The 16,078-nt window shown below is 39.6% G+C and overlaps 2 protein-coding genes across 5 annotated transcripts; one reads left to right on the top strand and one right to left on the bottom strand.

Moving 5' to 3' along the window:
• Window positions 1–1,726: 1,726 nt before the first annotated feature.
• Window positions 1,727–4,602, bottom strand: LOC144518588 (UDP-glucuronosyltransferase 2A1-like). Of its 2 annotated transcripts, XM_078251380.1 has the most exons (3): window positions 4,455–4,602; window positions 4,086–4,123; window positions 1,727–3,923 (listed from the first exon to the last, which is right to left on the bottom strand). In XM_078251380.1, the coding sequence occupies exon 3, from the start codon at window positions 3,908–3,910 to the stop codon at window positions 2,327–2,329; it is 1,584 nt and encodes a 527-aa protein (XP_078107506.1). In that variant the 5' UTR covers window positions 3,911–3,923; window positions 4,086–4,123; window positions 4,455–4,602; the 3' UTR covers window positions 1,727–2,326. The 2 variants fall into 2 exon arrangements, with proteins under 2 accessions (XP_078107506.1, XP_078107505.1); XM_078251379.1 differs by lacking the exon at window positions 4,086–4,123 and having other exon boundaries at window positions 4,455–4,600.
• Window positions 4,603–5,462: 860 nt separating this feature from the next.
• Window positions 5,463–14,196, top strand: LOC144518587 (uncharacterized). Of its 3 annotated transcripts, none has more exons than XM_078251376.1 (11): window positions 5,463–5,829; window positions 6,496–7,244; window positions 7,884–7,963; window positions 8,284–8,361; window positions 8,494–8,553; window positions 8,666–8,752; window positions 8,914–9,006; window positions 10,585–12,460; window positions 12,726–12,812; window positions 13,155–13,429; window positions 13,552–14,196. In XM_078251376.1, the coding sequence occupies exons 2-10, from the start codon at window positions 6,551–6,553 to the stop codon at window positions 13,397–13,399; spliced, it is 3,300 nt and encodes a 1,099-aa protein (XP_078107502.1). In that variant the 5' UTR covers window positions 5,463–5,829; window positions 6,496–6,550; the 3' UTR covers window positions 13,400–13,429; window positions 13,552–14,196. The 3 variants fall into 3 exon arrangements, with proteins under 3 accessions (XP_078107502.1, XP_078107504.1, XP_078107503.1); XM_078251378.1 differs by having other exon boundaries at window positions 5,464–5,829; window positions 12,729–12,812; XM_078251377.1 differs by having other exon boundaries at window positions 5,515–5,533.
• Window positions 14,197–16,078: the final 1,882 nt, after the last annotated feature.

Genomic DNA, 16,078 nt, shown 5'->3' with positions numbered 1-16,078 from the left:
ACTATGTGAAGGCATTTCATCATCTGCTGTCTCAGTTTGTAATCCCCCGTGTCTTCTTGCTAATAACACCTGTTTTTGTCTTCTCTGAGGTGATTTTCGACCGTTTTCGACGCACTTCTTTCGACATTCTGAACTACCGCGGAAATGTCAGAGCGCGTCACGTGACGATTCTAAGCGAATCACGTTGTCAGAAATTGGCATCAGCCAATGAGATTGCGCATTTAGAGTTAAATCCCCCCTTTTACTTTCACGATTGGTTGCTGATAAAAAGGAAATGACCATATTTGGATCCGAAAGCATTGTACAGGAGAAAGGGAGCTTTCCAACGGTATATGTGATGACAGGGTGCAGACAGCGATCGCGGAGCAGCGCGATGATTTAGAACGCCAACTTTTGTTGAATGTAGGAGAAATCTACAGACGCAAACAGACAAAGTGTAGTAAAATAAAGACCTAAATGTGTATTTTTGACTTTTTTTCAACACAATTCTGAAAGCATACATGTTATTGAAGACAAATAGCCCAAAATCTCAAAATTGACCAGTGAAAAAAAAACGATGTTTTTGCCTGCCGTGTAGCCTTAAGCAAAAATCTATAAATGGATGTCATCAGAATATTCATCAGTGATGAAGCTTTCTTGAAAGTTGTGTAAAGCTTAATCAACATGTTGCGTTTACATGGTCAGTAACATGAATTATAAATGTCCAGTTTCTGATCAACATAAAGAAAATACCAGCAGTACAATTTAGTTTAATATGTTTTTGTTATTTAATCATCTACATCTTTATAAAATGTACATCAAATGGATTATGCTTCACATTATGTGTTATGAAATCCTTAGAATATTGTTATTAAGAAATTTGTGTATGAGGTTGTATCCAGTTTCTTTACATACATGTGTCAAATATTCATGTGACTTTAACAAAAATAAAAAAAAATAAAAAAATCACATAAAGCAATTATACAACCAATATGTTATTTAATCTTAATGGTTAAATCTTGATCCCTTTATTTCCAAAACAACAAATTCCTCACTAAAACTATTTCAACTTTACAAATTTTATGGACAGCCCAATTAAATTAAATTATATTTTCTAATTAACTGACTGTATATACAGAAAACTGAATCAACCTCATTCCACCCTGATGGATGCTTAATAGCTGAAATATTTAAAGAGTAAAGCATATACTGTATGTGTGTGTTCTCAAAATTAGAAACAAAGATCATTCTTTCACACTTTACCCTCCTACAACTTCACTGCATCATTATACTCTCATATAAAAACAAACAAGCAGAAGCATTGCAGATATTGTAACAGTGTGTTGATACTCAAGTCTGTTATAGACAGCAGCCTCACTGAAGAGAGGGAGTACTTAGGGTTATATACATAGAGATGTAGTGATGGGGGTCTAAAATGATTTGCTCTTAAGGAGAATTAAGATTTTTTTTACTAAAGATCTGTTTCTTTAAACAAGTTGAGTCAGTCAGCAGGACTGTAACGCTAACACAATGTATGAATGAATAAGCCTTTCCAAAAACGCAACATTGTTTAAGAAATATTTTAACTGTTACAATTCTGTAACCTACTTAATGTCGTTTTCAAGGACAACATGTTCATAATGTCATCAACATTATTAAATGTACAGTATGTATACAGTAGGTGATTGCATGGACACATTTTACTTCCCGTAAATGCCACAAGATGGAGATAAAGTCCACAGCCTGCTCATTCTGAACACTCAATTTTTTTTATTTCTGTCACTTATTGACATGCTTATTATTGTTTGCTGCACAGGTTGATTAATAGTAGCACCTCTTAGCAGTTTCTGATAGATTCTTATTTCAATACATAGCCTTCACAGAAATCCCATTCTGTTTGTCAGACATACCTTTCTTTCTTTCTTTCTTTATTCTTTATTCAGGACACAAAAAAACGATCCATAGCACAATACAAAACATAGCAAAAGACAGACAAATACACCGTATGTCCACCGTATGTCCACTCCAGGGTATCACTGCCGTGGCTCTTGATGTTGTTGTTGCTTTTTAGTCAGATCATCTCAAAGACATTTTTCAGATTAAATTATATCTTGGACACGAGTCTTTTCAGCTCTTAACGTAAGAGGCCGACATTTATTCTGTGCTGCTGCGCCATCATCATCAAACCTCAGTTGTTCAAGATACAGATTAACACTAAATTTAAACATGTTTCATTTTGTGCAACTTTCATTTTCATTCTTCCCTTTTCTGCTGGTGTTGGAGAAAAAAAATTTACTGCTAAAAAACCATAACAGAAGTACACGCAGAGCAACAACAAGTATTTGTATTAGTCCAATTTTGCTTTCCTCCCACCAAACACTTTACACCACAAACATTTCACTGTTAAAATGCAAATCAGTGACATCATCATAACCGACACTAGCAACAGTGCGATAACATCAATGGAGTGGTACTGAATCCAGGACATTTTATAGGAGTTAGTCCTTAAGTGAGCAGCACCCTTGTGTCTCATGACAAACTCGATCCAGAACATGGCTCGGTCCAGAGGCTTCATGGGCTGGTCTCTGTGCAGCCTGGAGAGCTGCTGCACGTTCTCCCTGTAGAACGGCTCATAAAGCACCGCCTTCACCGCCTCCAGGAAGTTGTCTTTGTTCAGTGTGCCAATTTCCAGCACCTTTGCAACACCCCTCACTCTCATCCTGAACAGGTTATCATCCTGGTCAAACATCAGAGGAAGGCCGACGATGGGAACTCCGTGGTAGATGGCCTCTTGAAGTCCGTTGGTGCCTCCGTGGGCCACAAACACTCTGGTCTTTGGGTGTCCTAAGAGGTCATTTTGGGGCAGCCAGTCCAGCAGCAAGGTGTTATTGCCCAGGGTGGACGGTCTCTTCCCAGTATGCCTCCAGATGACCTTCTGAGGTAATTGGGCAAAAGTAGCAGCCACATGTTCTGCTATATCCTCAGGAAGAGTCCCCACCAAGGTCCCCAAGCTCATAATAATGACTCCATGCTCTGCAGAGCTCTGGACAAAGTCTTCCAGATGTTGAGGAAGAGGCTTGGAGGGTTTACACTGAAACCCGCCCATGTAGACAACGTTGGGCATGGTGGGACGAGGGAACTCAAAGGTAAAGTCGGTTCTCATCAACCAGACATCTGCTGCCTGAACGAGCTCATCATAGTGGACGTCAGGACCAAAGTGGCGGTGGACAAATGGTGTGTAATAAGATTCTTTGATTGTCATGTGGTTATTACGTACCACTAAAGCAATTAAAACGTTTAACACCCTTTGCCAAAAAGTCATCTTATCAGTCAATTTAAGGCCTGGTATGGGAACATATGAAAGCGGTGATGGGGCAACTGTGTGATGTCCATCTTCCAAGATCGTCCACCGTACGTTGAAGACCAGAGGCAGACCCAACCGATGAGCCAGAAGAACCCCTCCACCGAAGCAAGGGTCAGTCAGAACAACATCATACTTGGCTTCTTGGAATAATTGCATCAGTTTAGCATCCTCAAATATCTCTTGCATTTTATCAACCACAAGTTTGTGAGCATGATGCATCATTGTCATCAACTCCTCTCCAGCTTTGAAATACGCTGCAGTTGAAGTGTGGAACTCCTGCCGGAGCTGCAGCATTCTTGTCGTGAAATAATTCATCAAGTTTGCATCAAATTCATTACTGTCGTCCAGGCTGATTGACTGGTAGTGAAGGGACTCTGCTTTGATGAACATGCTGGTTTTGGGCCGGATCACTGTGATGTGGTGACCTCTGGAATGGAGCTCCTGGATGAGGACCTTCATGTTGACCCAGTGGCTTCCCTCCACAGGGAAAACAAGGACTTTCCCTCCATCAGCAGTTGGAAGAGAGCAGAGCAGTGCAGCCAGTGTCACCAGTCTCAACCCGCTCATCTCTGAAGTGAAACTGAAATCATAAAAACAAGGAGGAGGTACAATGGTAACAATGTTTACTGTGGATTTTCTCCTCTTCTTTATAGACGTTTTCTGATCCAAAAGAGTTTAAAGTTCATTGTTAAAATAGTCAGATAGAGCATATGAGAGAAGAGAGATTTGAAGATGGTATTACCTCCTGTCGGTTTTACCTGCTATTCATAAAGCATTCACCTGAAAGCAGAGTGCTAGTGTGACATATTAGATCATGATGACTGGCCTCTCTTAAGCAACTGAACACATTTCATTTGGAAACTCTCGGAAACCTCAGCAATAACTTTATGTTTTTAATCACATCAGAAGATTTTGATTGAAAGGAACCTTTAGGATGAAAGATTAAGGAATAAGTTCAGTTCATACTAGCATACAACTGTTACAACTTTTAACCTTAAATTATATTTTATAAGACAAACCATATTTCCTCAACAAGCTTAGTTTACACTTTGATGTTAATAAAGTTGAGTGACAGCATTGATTCAATGACAATAATCAATTTTGTACTTACAGTGGAAAGGTGTAAGACATTAGATTCACAGTCCGTGCAGCTTTTGTCTCTGGGTTGGCAGCAGCTCTGCACTTTATACAGTATTGTTGTGTGACTGACAAGCCTTACAACGGCTGTTGTGCAACATGTTGGTTAAAGACAAAGTTCACCCAGTCGTTTACAGGTAATTTTACCTTAACAGATAGAAGAGTTGACATGACTGAAAGGTAATTTTTAATAACAACTTCTGTGCATGCCTGAATTAAATTTTTGTTGTATAGCTTTCAAGTACCATGTCATTGTTTTTATGTTTTTGTCTGAACTCCAGGAAGAGTAACTGCTACACAAATATAAATAAACTGATATAAAAGTATTTTCATGGATTTTATTTCAGAAGCTGAAACCACAATAACACAATAATAAATCACAACAACAAAACAGTTTACAGCTGAAGATATTCTACTTTCTTATCTTTGTGGATCCAATGTTTCCTGTTGGCTAAAAAAGAAAAAAAGGTGTGGAACTGGTTTAGTGTCATTTAGCCTGTTGAAATGTTCAGTCTTTACTGGAGGACAAAAGAAAAAAAACACCCTCCCTTATATTTATGGTGTTTTAATGAGCTGTATACATTTAATGCTTTATGAAGTAGACAAGAAACAAAAGACATAACAAGACAACATTTTTCTTGTATTTTGCTTGGCTACTGATGATGTAAAATAAATTTGTACTGTACTGAATGAAATGAACTTCAAATTACAAAGCATATCAACAACAACTGCAATGCTTCTGCTTGTTTGTTTTATATGAGATTATAATGATGCAGTGAAGGTGTAGGAGGGTAAAGTTCAACCATCTTTTAGTGATTAGTGATCAAATATGTTGATTTAGGTTTATTTATATAGGCTACAGTCGGTTAATTAGTCATGTGACTTTACAAAAGAAAATATTGCGATGACGACCTTATTTTGAAAAGCCAAGCAGAAGTCACAGCGAAGGGCCGTGACGTAATCAACAACAACAAACGGCCGCTCTTTCCGGGTATGTGGTACCAAAGAATTTCTAATAAGGCCGTAGACGGGCTTTGGTGGTACTCTTTGGTGGTAGCTATCCATTACTTGCCGATTTTTGTACCTAAAATTAGAAGTATTTCATGCAGATACATTATTTTTTCAGCGTGCTCGTTTTGGAGTAACGCTAGCTAGTCAGTTCTCCGAATATCCGGAATTTTACAACCAATCATGCAAACAGTTATGGTTAGCTAATAAATGCAAGGTTTGCTAGCTAGTTAGCTAGCTAGCTAAACTAAAGAAGAAATGGTACCACACTACTAGCTAGCTAAGCTTACGTACATTTGGTCGACGTGCAACGTTTTAGTTATATCTGGCGATCCCCTACTGTAAGTATAAATGTTATTTTGAGCAAATACGCTAGTTAGTTAACGTTACCATTTATAAATGATCCTGAAAAGGTTAACCCAAACTACTAAAAAAAACACATGTAAGTTAGTAACACTAACGTTAACCCTAGACCAACTACAGTAACATAAACTGTTAGTTGACTACAACAGGCTGCCAAAAATATTTATAGGGGCTAACATTAACGTTATTTGTCTAAGGTTAGATTGAGCAGCTAACATTGTGCTGTTGAATTGTTTGAATGTGAATATATGTTAAATAGCGTTACTTTACTTATACTTATTTTGTTTGTTTGCTATACTCTGCTATATTCTCTTATATCGTTGTAATATACTATATAGTATGATCTAGCTATATTACCACTGCACCATATACTATGTGTCATTCCCTCACATCATAATGTCATAATTATATATTATACTATGTTATATTATTAAGTTGCATTGACTCTTGCACTATATTCTATTAGTATCAGTATAAAGTATACATACTGTTCTCCACTAAATAGAGCAACAGAACCCCCTCGAAAATGAGATGCTACATCTCAAGGGAATATCCTTTCAATGAATTTAAATGATCAAACTGTGAAAGCTAATTTATTGATGTGACCCTGGTGATTAAGTGTGCATGTGGTTTTGCTCTGCTAGGCCCCGTCTCCAAGGAAATAAAAGACTCCAAGCAACAAAGTGATGGTTATGGAGAATGATGGATAACCGGACATCAAATAAGAGTAACATACCCTGTCAGTCGTGGGCGGGCCAGAATGGCTGGTCAACTGCTTCAACTCAAGGACCCCATCTCAACCCACTGCCCGGCTCTCAGCACCTCAACCTGGGCTCGTCTTCTAGCCAGAGACCCTCCTACGACCACCTGCAGGTGTCCAATCAGAGCTGTATGAGCGACCTCAGCACCTTATCGTCCAGAAACGACACTCATCATTCTGCTCTGTACAAAGACTCTCAGATTTGCAACAATCCGTCATCCACCCCACTGTTTGCCATCCCGAGTGCCTCTCACATTATTTCCTTCGCCCAGCAAAGTCCTCACACGTCATCAATGCTGCTGAATGCAAACCAAGAAAAACGTATACCCCCACCATCTCTTCACCAAACAAACCAAGCTCCACAGCCTTGTAGCCCCCAAAATCTACAACTTCCCTTGCCACACAACCCTTACAAAGCGCCATTTCAACCTCCATTAACCGATCAGGGTTTACCAAACGGACTGCAAAATCCGCCCATTAGCCTGCCATCATGTGGACAACTCGTAAGTGCATCTCAAGCTACTTTTGAAGGAGCGTATGTGGAGTTTGCTCGTGTTGCTGGATGCACTCACAGCCAAGCCTCATCCCCCCCTCAGGAGCAGCGTCAGTGGATACCTTCATCACGCTGCATCGGTAAGCTTTGTTACCTTTGTGTTATTCGTCCTGTATTGGAAGATGAAAAGCCTCTTAGTTGTGTTTTAACATGTGACAAGTACTTAAGCTTGTCCTTGGTATCCTGAATCTTTGAATCTGAAAATTTGACCAAGCCAATTTGAGCGACTTGAGATATTTTTTTACTTGATTTTTTTAATATCTGAAGATGTGAATTTGTGGACCACAACAGTACTGCAAATATTTTTTTTCCAAATTGCACAACTTGAAATTGACAGCACATTCAGATGGTTGGTTTTTAAAGTCAATTATTTAAGTGCTATACATACAGCGCTTCAACATACAATATACAACAAGATTCAGTAGTGAAAAAATTCACAATTAGGCGTTCAGTTGCTTATAAGATTTAAACCATTGGCCAACAAAATGCAACTTAACTGAGTTACAAATAGTTTGTGGTGATTAATTAAAAATTATAATGCAATATGAACAGCTTTATGTCAAGCAGCGGTGCTAGAGAAACAGCTACACCTCATCACTCAACGAAATTTAAATAGATTAGTCACATGTTGGAAGTGGTGCAGTTCAGATCACAGTACTGTGGGATGAAGCCTCCAACTTCCTCTCACGTCGTCTAATTTACTTGTTGTTTTTTCTCAGGAGCTGTGAACGAGTCTGTCCCTGATGCAGCGTCTCGTCCTAACAAGAAGCCACTGAAAGAGGGGAACATTAGTCCACCGGTGAGACAATTAAGAAACACGGAAACTTATTGCAGAAGAAAGCTTTGCCGTTTTTGGGGTCTTTTATTTGTACATATCATCACAAATACAACAAAGGTGTTGTAAATGTTTTTACATGTTTGATGACATCCAGCAGTGCCTACAGAGGTTGATAGTACACATTATAAGTCACTTTGAACAATACCAAATGAATGTTGCCCATTAGCTACATGCTATCATGTGGACATTTCCCAAAGAGTTAAAGAGCAGTGGGGTTTTACAGGAGGCCATTACCTTTCGATTATACCTTTTTTAACTCTTTCATTTTGATCTGCTTTAAGGCCGGCAATGAGAGACGTTTGGTGCTTTTACATCAGCGTGCACAACTACTTCAACAATTGGCAGAGTTGGATACACTTGTAAGTGTGTTAAGGCAATTTTTTTTTCAATTTAAGGTCAATATTATTTATTCTTCTTTTTAATTGTACATTTCTTAAACTCATGTAATTCCTAAACACTATTTTTTGATTTCACTTTGTCCCCCAATGAAGCTGGAATCAATACCTCCAGAGGACAGCAGTAAAGGGCAGTCTCCACACACAGCTACTCAGGTAGGATTTTTAGAGGCTGCACATCTTTTTTAAATGATCTCTTTCTCAACCCTTTGATTTAATTTAGATGCACGAAAAAATATAATTGCATGTATGTTGTTTTCACGTTTAGTCTCAATCAGTGGATCATTCATCTCAATGTGAAGAAACTACGACAAGTGATGCACAGCAGGTTCAGCAGTTTGCAGCAAAGTCAAAGGTAGCTCCACATCAAATGATTGACCATGCATGCACGAATGCTCCTTTAGTTTGTAAATTATAGGCTATTATTAAATGATACTCAAGGTACAACTGTTGCACAACTGTTACATTTTTTAATAGAATTTCTTGTCTTCTTTTCATGTTGTTGTTTTTTTTCAGTCACAGTCACATCCCTCATCACCTGCCTCCTACGATGAACAAAGTGAGACCTGTGATACACCAGAAGATCCAATGTCAGCGGCAGAATCAGAGGTAGTTACCTGTATATTAATGTGTTTAATGTTTAGCCTTCAAACTCTGGTAGTAAGTTGTTTTTTTTGGAGAATATGAAGGCCGCCAGATATGATATAGATTTTAGCAGAGCAAGGACATTTTGGGAATGTTGACAATTTCAACATTAGTTACCTAAATATTGAACTTCTGAACCTGGTTTCCAGTTCCATAGCGTCAGAGCAGTTGTAGGGCCCTATCTTGCACCCAGCGCAATTGACTTTGTACACCGACGCATGTGTCATTCCTGTTTTGCACCCGACGCACAGCGGACTTTTCCCTCAACAGACTCACGTCGGTAAATTAGGGAATGAACTTGTGCTCCCGGGGGCGGTTCAGCAAAAAGAGGAAGCGTGTTCCGGCGCAAACGTTCCCTAGTGCTATTTTGCAGTTTCAGAAGCCACAGACCAGGAAAAACCTAGTCTAAAGTCAGTGGTACGTTATTCAGATGCTATTTTACGGGCACATGCTTGGCCGTAATGTAGAGTGTGCACACCGCGCATACACTTTGCTTCTCTCATCTCACGGACCCAGCAGTTCCCATTTTTGCAAACCATACATAAATACAAGGAAAAATATGACCTTGTTTTACACAACATTTCCATGAATCATGGATGTGTTGATGACATAAATGAGGAAAATATTAGAGGACTTAAGGAGATGTGATGTTGAACTGCATGTGCCGATGCCACTTAACCCAAATGCCCCAGCAGCAGCACGGGAGAGGAGAGACGGAAGAGCTGCATCGTCTATAGTGAGGTAATCTCGGTCTAATGTTAGACTACATTGCAAAAATATCACCATGCATTCATAACCTCGTGATTCAGTGAGAGTGAGCCCAAAACATTCGGAAAGTATGTTTTTGTGACATTTCTTTATTTACATTTTGTCAAAAAGGAAAAATCAATAGCAAACGTCGGTCTCCTCGGCTGTAAACGGCACGCGCCCATGGATGTGTGAAGAGCGTGCGCCTAGCAGATCCGCCGTTATAATAGCAATCCGCCATGGAACAAGCGCGCCTGCTTTTAAAGGGAATGTGAGATAACGCTCTGATTGGTTGATTGCACGTTACGCCCAAACCACACCTATGAGTAATGTAGCTACTTCAGACCAACCCATTTTAGATTTGCGTCGGGCGCAAGAGTCATTTATCCCGCCGGTATAAGAGCAACAGCGCCCGAGATCCGCCCACAAAGCTACTTGCGTTTGGCGTTTGATACTTGCGTTTCAGATCGTTAAAATAGGGCCCATATTCTGTCAGTATAAAAATACTCCTTAATAGTTGTGATTTTGAACTCCATCAAATGCCTGAGTACGAACTTAACAACCATTACTGAATTAAATATTTTGAAGTCAAACGAAGATGAATTGTACATCTTTCATCTTTTAAAATGATCTCTCTCTCAAATTAGGTGTGGTACTGTGGTAAGTATTTAGTCGTTTGTGTCTTAGTTTAGAAATTTAAAAATATTAGATACAAATACTCACTCACTAGGATTACATTTGCTGCAAACACAGATTGTTCGTGACCTTATTTCTACATTCAATTTTTTTTTTCAGAAAATAGAAAATGCCTCAGTCGAGTCAGAGGATGACAGTGATCCCGATTACTTGCCCAACAGAGATGGTGACTTCTCTGATTTCCCTGACGGGGGCTCTTCGGATGAATCCAGTCACAGCAGACCCTCGACTCCTACAGATAAAAAACCTTCTCTGCCAGGGAAAAAAAGGGCTAAATCAGAAGGTTCTCTGTTTAAGGACAAAGGAGTCAGTCCTCTAAAACAAATACGTGCAACTAACTGGAAGAAGTCTTCCGAAACTGTAGTGTTGCCCATTTCAGGTTCTAAAGCACACCGCGCTTATGACAGACGGAACTATTGTTTGTTTTGCTCTAAGCCAGTATCTAAAATGTCGCGGCATCTTGAGAGTATCCACAGTGACAAAGCAGAGGTTGCAGCTGCATTCCAGTATCCCAAACATTCCAGAGAAAGACAAAAGATATGGAACAGACTAACAAATCAAGGAAACTTTGCTCATAATAAAGATGTCTTGAAAACAGGGAAGGGCCAACTTGCTGTCAAGAAAAGGCCAAGTAAAACTCAAAAAGCCAGAGACTTTGTTCATTGTCTTTATTGTCAAGGTCTTTTTCTAAAGACAGCTTTGCACAAACACATGAAGTTGTGCCCAGAGAGAGACAAGAATGAAAATGAATCGGTGATCAGAAGAAAGAGTATGGCATTTCACTGTGTGCTTGAAACTTCAGGAGACCTTGGCATAAGTGATGGTTTTAAGGAGGTTCTGTCAAAAATGGCATACGATGATGTGACACAAGCTATCATGGAGGACGAGGTTATTTTGCAGTTTGGCGAGCTCCTGTTTGACAAGCACGGATCGGATCCGAAAAAGCATGATTATATAAGACAAAATCTTCGGCAGGTAGCAAGACTTGTACTCGAAGCTCGAAAAATAACCCCTCTGGAGAAACTACAGGACTTCTTTCTCCCGTCAAGCTTCCCACACGTGGTGTCTGCAGTGAATGTCTTGGCAGGCTACAATCCAGAAAACAAAACGCACAGCATTCCTTCACTTGCCATCAAGCTTGGCTACACCCTACAGAAGACCTGCAGTATTGTTGAGGGTAATGCACTGCAGTGTGGTGATGCAAGTCTGGCAGAGTCTGCACGAAACTTCCTCTCTGTGTACCAGAAGGAATGGAACAAGCTCATTTCTGCAGGTGCATTAAAAACCCTCAGGGAAACAAAATCGAACACCGTGAAGAAGGTGCCATTTGCTCAAGATGTAAAGCTACTGAATTTCCACATGGAGAATGTTCATCCTCTTGCTGAAAAAACCCTCAGAGACAGCCATTCTGCAGAAAACTATGCTGCTCTGGCCAGGGTAATACTCGCTCGGACAATTCTTTTTAACAGGCGAAAAACCGGAGAGGTATCGTCGGTGCAACTAAAGGCTTTTATGTCCCGGAAAAAGTCAAACTCGCATGATGGCATGGACCTATCCGCCTCAGATTTGGAAAAAAACATGTGCGGGTTCTTCTCTAGAGTTGACATACGAGGGCAATGTGGGAGAATGGTCCCTGTTTTACTAAAACCGTCATTCGTGTCAGCTTTAGAGCTTCTTGTACAGCTCCGCGAGGCATGTGGAGTCCCCAGTAAGAATCCCTTCCTGTTTGGCCGACCACATTCACTGTCTGCCTACAATGGGGCAGCTTGCATACGAACATACGTCAAAGCATGTGGAGCTAAAGACCCTGAAGCCCTGACAGTCGCAAAGATCCGGAAGCATTACACAACAATGCTACAGCTGATTAACCTGGATGAAAAGGAGGCTGACCAAATTTTAGGCCCTAATAATCAAGTCCAAAGCCTCCGACAGGACAGCAGCATGCAGCTGGATGATGTTGAAATGGACTCTGATGGTAAGAATCTTTTTTTTTTTTCTTTTCTTTTTTTTTTCTTTCTTTTTTTTAAATGATTTACAATTGTAAATGCCAAAATACCAGAATGAAGTTTTACATAGTTTTATGCAGGATTAAATGAGGTTTAGAAAGGAGGTCAGTCTGTGGTAAGGTGTAAAAAACCTAAAGTGTTAGCTGTAGATGAGAAAGAAAATAATCAGATTTTAACTCAGTATTTGGGTAGCCACACAGTTTTATCTAGTTTTATTTATTTATTTCTGACCAGCAGATCTTCATCATGAACAAACACATGGAGCGACAACACGCGCCAACATGACTGTGCCACTAAAATCTGTCAACTCCGGCAAAAAAGGTAGTAATGTTGATCACATCGTAATTCAATCCACTTGTTTTTTTAAGTTGTGGGCCACTATACCTAAAATTCTTTAATCACAAAACAATCAAAGGGCGGCCGAGGCAAAGTATCTCTGAGAGTTCTTATTTACCTCTTAAATCTTAAATCTGATGTCAAAACATGACAAAAAAGAAAATATGGGTGGTGAGGATTTGGAGTCTTTGACAACAAATGTGAACAACAATACAAAGAGGGCCTGTGATGATTAAAATCTGTCTAGTTGTAATTTTAAGGAATCTTTAGTGCGCTGGGGTTATTTAGTGATGGCAGAACTTCACTCATTTCTCTTTTACCACGCAGGCTCCCAAAATAATGGAAAACATAAATGGGAGGAAGCAGAGATTCTTGCTGTGGAAAGACACATGATGGCGTTAATTGAAGGACACAAGGTGCCTCAGAAGAGCGACTGCATTCAGTGTCTTGAGGCTGAGCCGGAAGCACTGAGGAGCCGTTCATGGAAAGGTGTAAAGGACTACGTCAGAAACAGGATCACTGCCCTAAAAAGACAAAGCGGAACTTCCAAAGCAACCTCCACAAACAGTTAACTGGCCTGGGCAAGTGGAACCACAGCAGAGGTCTGGACATGTTCAGCACTTTTAAATGGGATATTTTTTCAATGGCAAAATCTATTTTGTGTAACTTTTCCCTCTTCCATTTTCTTATTCTTCACCATTCTCTGTTACTCTTTGTCTTTCAGTCAGTCAGTCTCCATCTAGTTCATATCGACGACTTTTGTTTTACGGGATTGTTCCAGTGCCGCCGGAGGTTCCGTGTTTTCAAGCGGATGCCCCTCACCTTCTGCTCTCTTTGTGTTGGCATTCTCATCACACACACACGACCAGAGCCATTTTAATTCCAGAGGTCGCCTTCCTACGTGCACATGTTCCACCAAAACAAGTTCCTTCCCGAGGCTATTTTGCAGAGGCCTGCGACGATTGTGATTGGTTTAAAGAATTGCCAATGAGCCAGTGCACGTTTTTCTCCCATCCGGACTAGCCAGGTCTGGCAATGCGAGACTTTACTCCATCTGTGTCTCTTATGCAACATTGTGAGTGTTATAAATTGATAATTAATCATTTTTTATTTTTGTGGATTTTGATTCTCTACCTTTCAATAAGGTGATTTTATTAATTTAATTTAGACAGACTGCTCATGCATACTGACAATGTGTCTAATTAACTGATGACTAATTACTGTAGTATGTTTTCAGAGCTTTAAGTTAACTTCTGTGACCACGTTATCTGCTGTACTGTATTTTTTTTATTTTTTTTTATTCTCTTATATACTGTATCTTGTTCAACTTTGTAAACACCTTGCAAACAATAAAGTTCCAAGAATAATACTCTATCAGTTTGTGTGAACAAAAACACAAGTTGCATTGTATAACACACTGTGTTGCATTCAAAATGATGGACACATGGTTTTTCATTGGTTTGTGCCACCCTGTCAGGCCAAGTGTGTCTTTGTCCTTGTACAGTTGTGTTCAGAATAATAGCAGTGCGTTTAAAAATAGTGAATAATGCTCAAAATCCTTAGAATAGCTTTTAATTCCATAATATCAATGCATTGGGAACACTGCACATTCAATTCCAAATGAAAACATGACCAAAATTGAACAAGGTTGTGTTATACCTTTACAGAAAGTGAAGAAAAAGGAATATTAGGATGTTCAAAAAAAATAGCAGTATTTGCATTTTACTATATAAACTGAAAAATGTCTGAAGGGTTTGCTTTACTTTAAATCACTGCACTAATATTTAGTTGCATAACCATTATTTCTGAGAACCGCTTCACATCTGTGTTGCATGGAGTCGACCAACTTCTGGCACCTGTGAACAGGTATTCCAGCCCAGGACGATTGAACTACATTCTACAATTCCTCTGCATAACTGGGTTTTGCCTCAGAAACAGCATTTGTGATGTCACCCCACAAGTTTTCTATGGGATTGAGGTCTGGGGATTGGGCTGGCCACTCCATAACACAAATCTTGTTCATCTGGAACCAAGACTTTGCTCGCTTACTAGTGTGTTTTGGGTCATTGTTTTGTTGAAAGACCCATTTCAAAGGAATTTCCTCTTCAGCATAAGGCAACATGACCTCTTCAAGTATTTTGATGTATTGAAAGCGATCCATGATCCCTGGTATGAGATAAATAGGCCCAACACCACAGTATGAGAAACATTCCCATAACATGATTGTTGCACCACCATGCTTTACTGTCTTCACAGTGTACTGTAGCTTGAATTCAGTGCATGGGGGTCGTCGGACAAACTGTCTGCGGCCCCTAGACCCAAAAAGAACAATTTTGCTCTCATCAGTCCACAGAATGTTGCCCCATTTCTCCTTTGGCCAGTCAATGTGTCCTTTGGGAAATTTCAACCTAATCAGTACATGTCTTTTTTTTCAGCAATGGGACTTTGCGGGGGCTTCTAGCTGATAGCTTTGCTTCACATAGCCTTCTTCTGATCCTAACAGTACTCACAGGTAACTTTAAGTCTTTGATTTTCCCGGAGCTGATCATTGGTTGAGCCTTTGCCATTTTGGCTATTCTTCGAATCCATTCGAATGGTAGTTGACCGTTTTTTCTCACGTCGTTCAGGCTTTGGATGCCATTTCAAGGCATTTGAAATCATTTTGGCTGAGCAGCCTATAATTTTCTGCACTTCTTTATATGTTTTCCCCTCTCCAATCAACTTTTTAATCAAATTTCGCTGTTCCTCAGAGCAATGTCTGGAACGACCCATTTTGCTGAGTATTTCAGTGTGAAATGCACTATAACCAGCATGCACAACGTTTGCTTCCTTCCTTCCTTAAATATGGGCCATAATTGACACCTGTTTCTTCACAGAATCAATCACCTCACTAATTGAACACAACACTGCTATTATTTTGAACATGCCCCTTTCAATTACAGATTCAATTACACAGAATGAGCAGCATGCATGTCATGACTGTTGGGTCTGTTGGTTTTCTATGACTCTACAACACTTACTAGTAAATTATTTTACTATTTGAACACAACTGTATGTATGAATAGCAATCTTATAAGCAGTGGTGGAAGAAGTAGTCCGACAAGTATTAGCAACACTTAACTTTACAAAAAAATATTATGTTGTAGGCTTACTCATAGACTTTAAGAATAACTGTACCTTGTCAAAGTGAAGCATGTAGTAGGGAAGTATGTAGGGTAGTTAGGTAGTAATCCTTAACAGTTTATTATTTC

Source organism: Sander vitreus, chromosome 5 (genome assembly GCF_031162955.1).
Source record: "Sander vitreus isolate 19-12246 chromosome 5, sanVit1, whole genome shotgun sequence".
Taxonomy (NCBI): domain Eukaryota; kingdom Metazoa; phylum Chordata; class Actinopteri; order Perciformes; family Percidae; genus Sander; species Sander vitreus.
Note: the sequence above shows the minus strand (reverse complement) of the source record. Positions and strands in the feature narration are given on the sequence as shown.

Excerpts from the sequence above, each read along its gene's own strand:
- LOC144518588 (XM_078251379.1), bottom strand. The coding sequence starts at position 4,474 with ATGTCTTACACCTTTCCACT. Across the intron at positions 3,924-4,454 it reads ATGTCTTACACCTTTCCACT|TTTCACTTCAGAGATGAGCG; the intron begins GTAAGTACAAAA and ends TTATGATTTCAG.
- LOC144518587 (XM_078251376.1), top strand. The coding sequence starts at position 6,551 with ATGATGGATAACCGGACATCAAATAAGAGTAACATACCCTGTCAGTCG. Across the intron at positions 7,245-7,883 it reads ACCTTCATCACGCTGCATCG|GAGCTGTGAACGAGTCTGTC; the intron begins GTAAGCTTTGTT and ends GTTTTTTCTCAG. Across the intron at positions 12,461-12,725 it reads TGTTGAAATGGACTCTGATG|CAGATCTTCATCATGAACAA; the intron begins GTAAGAATCTTT and ends ATTTCTGACCAG.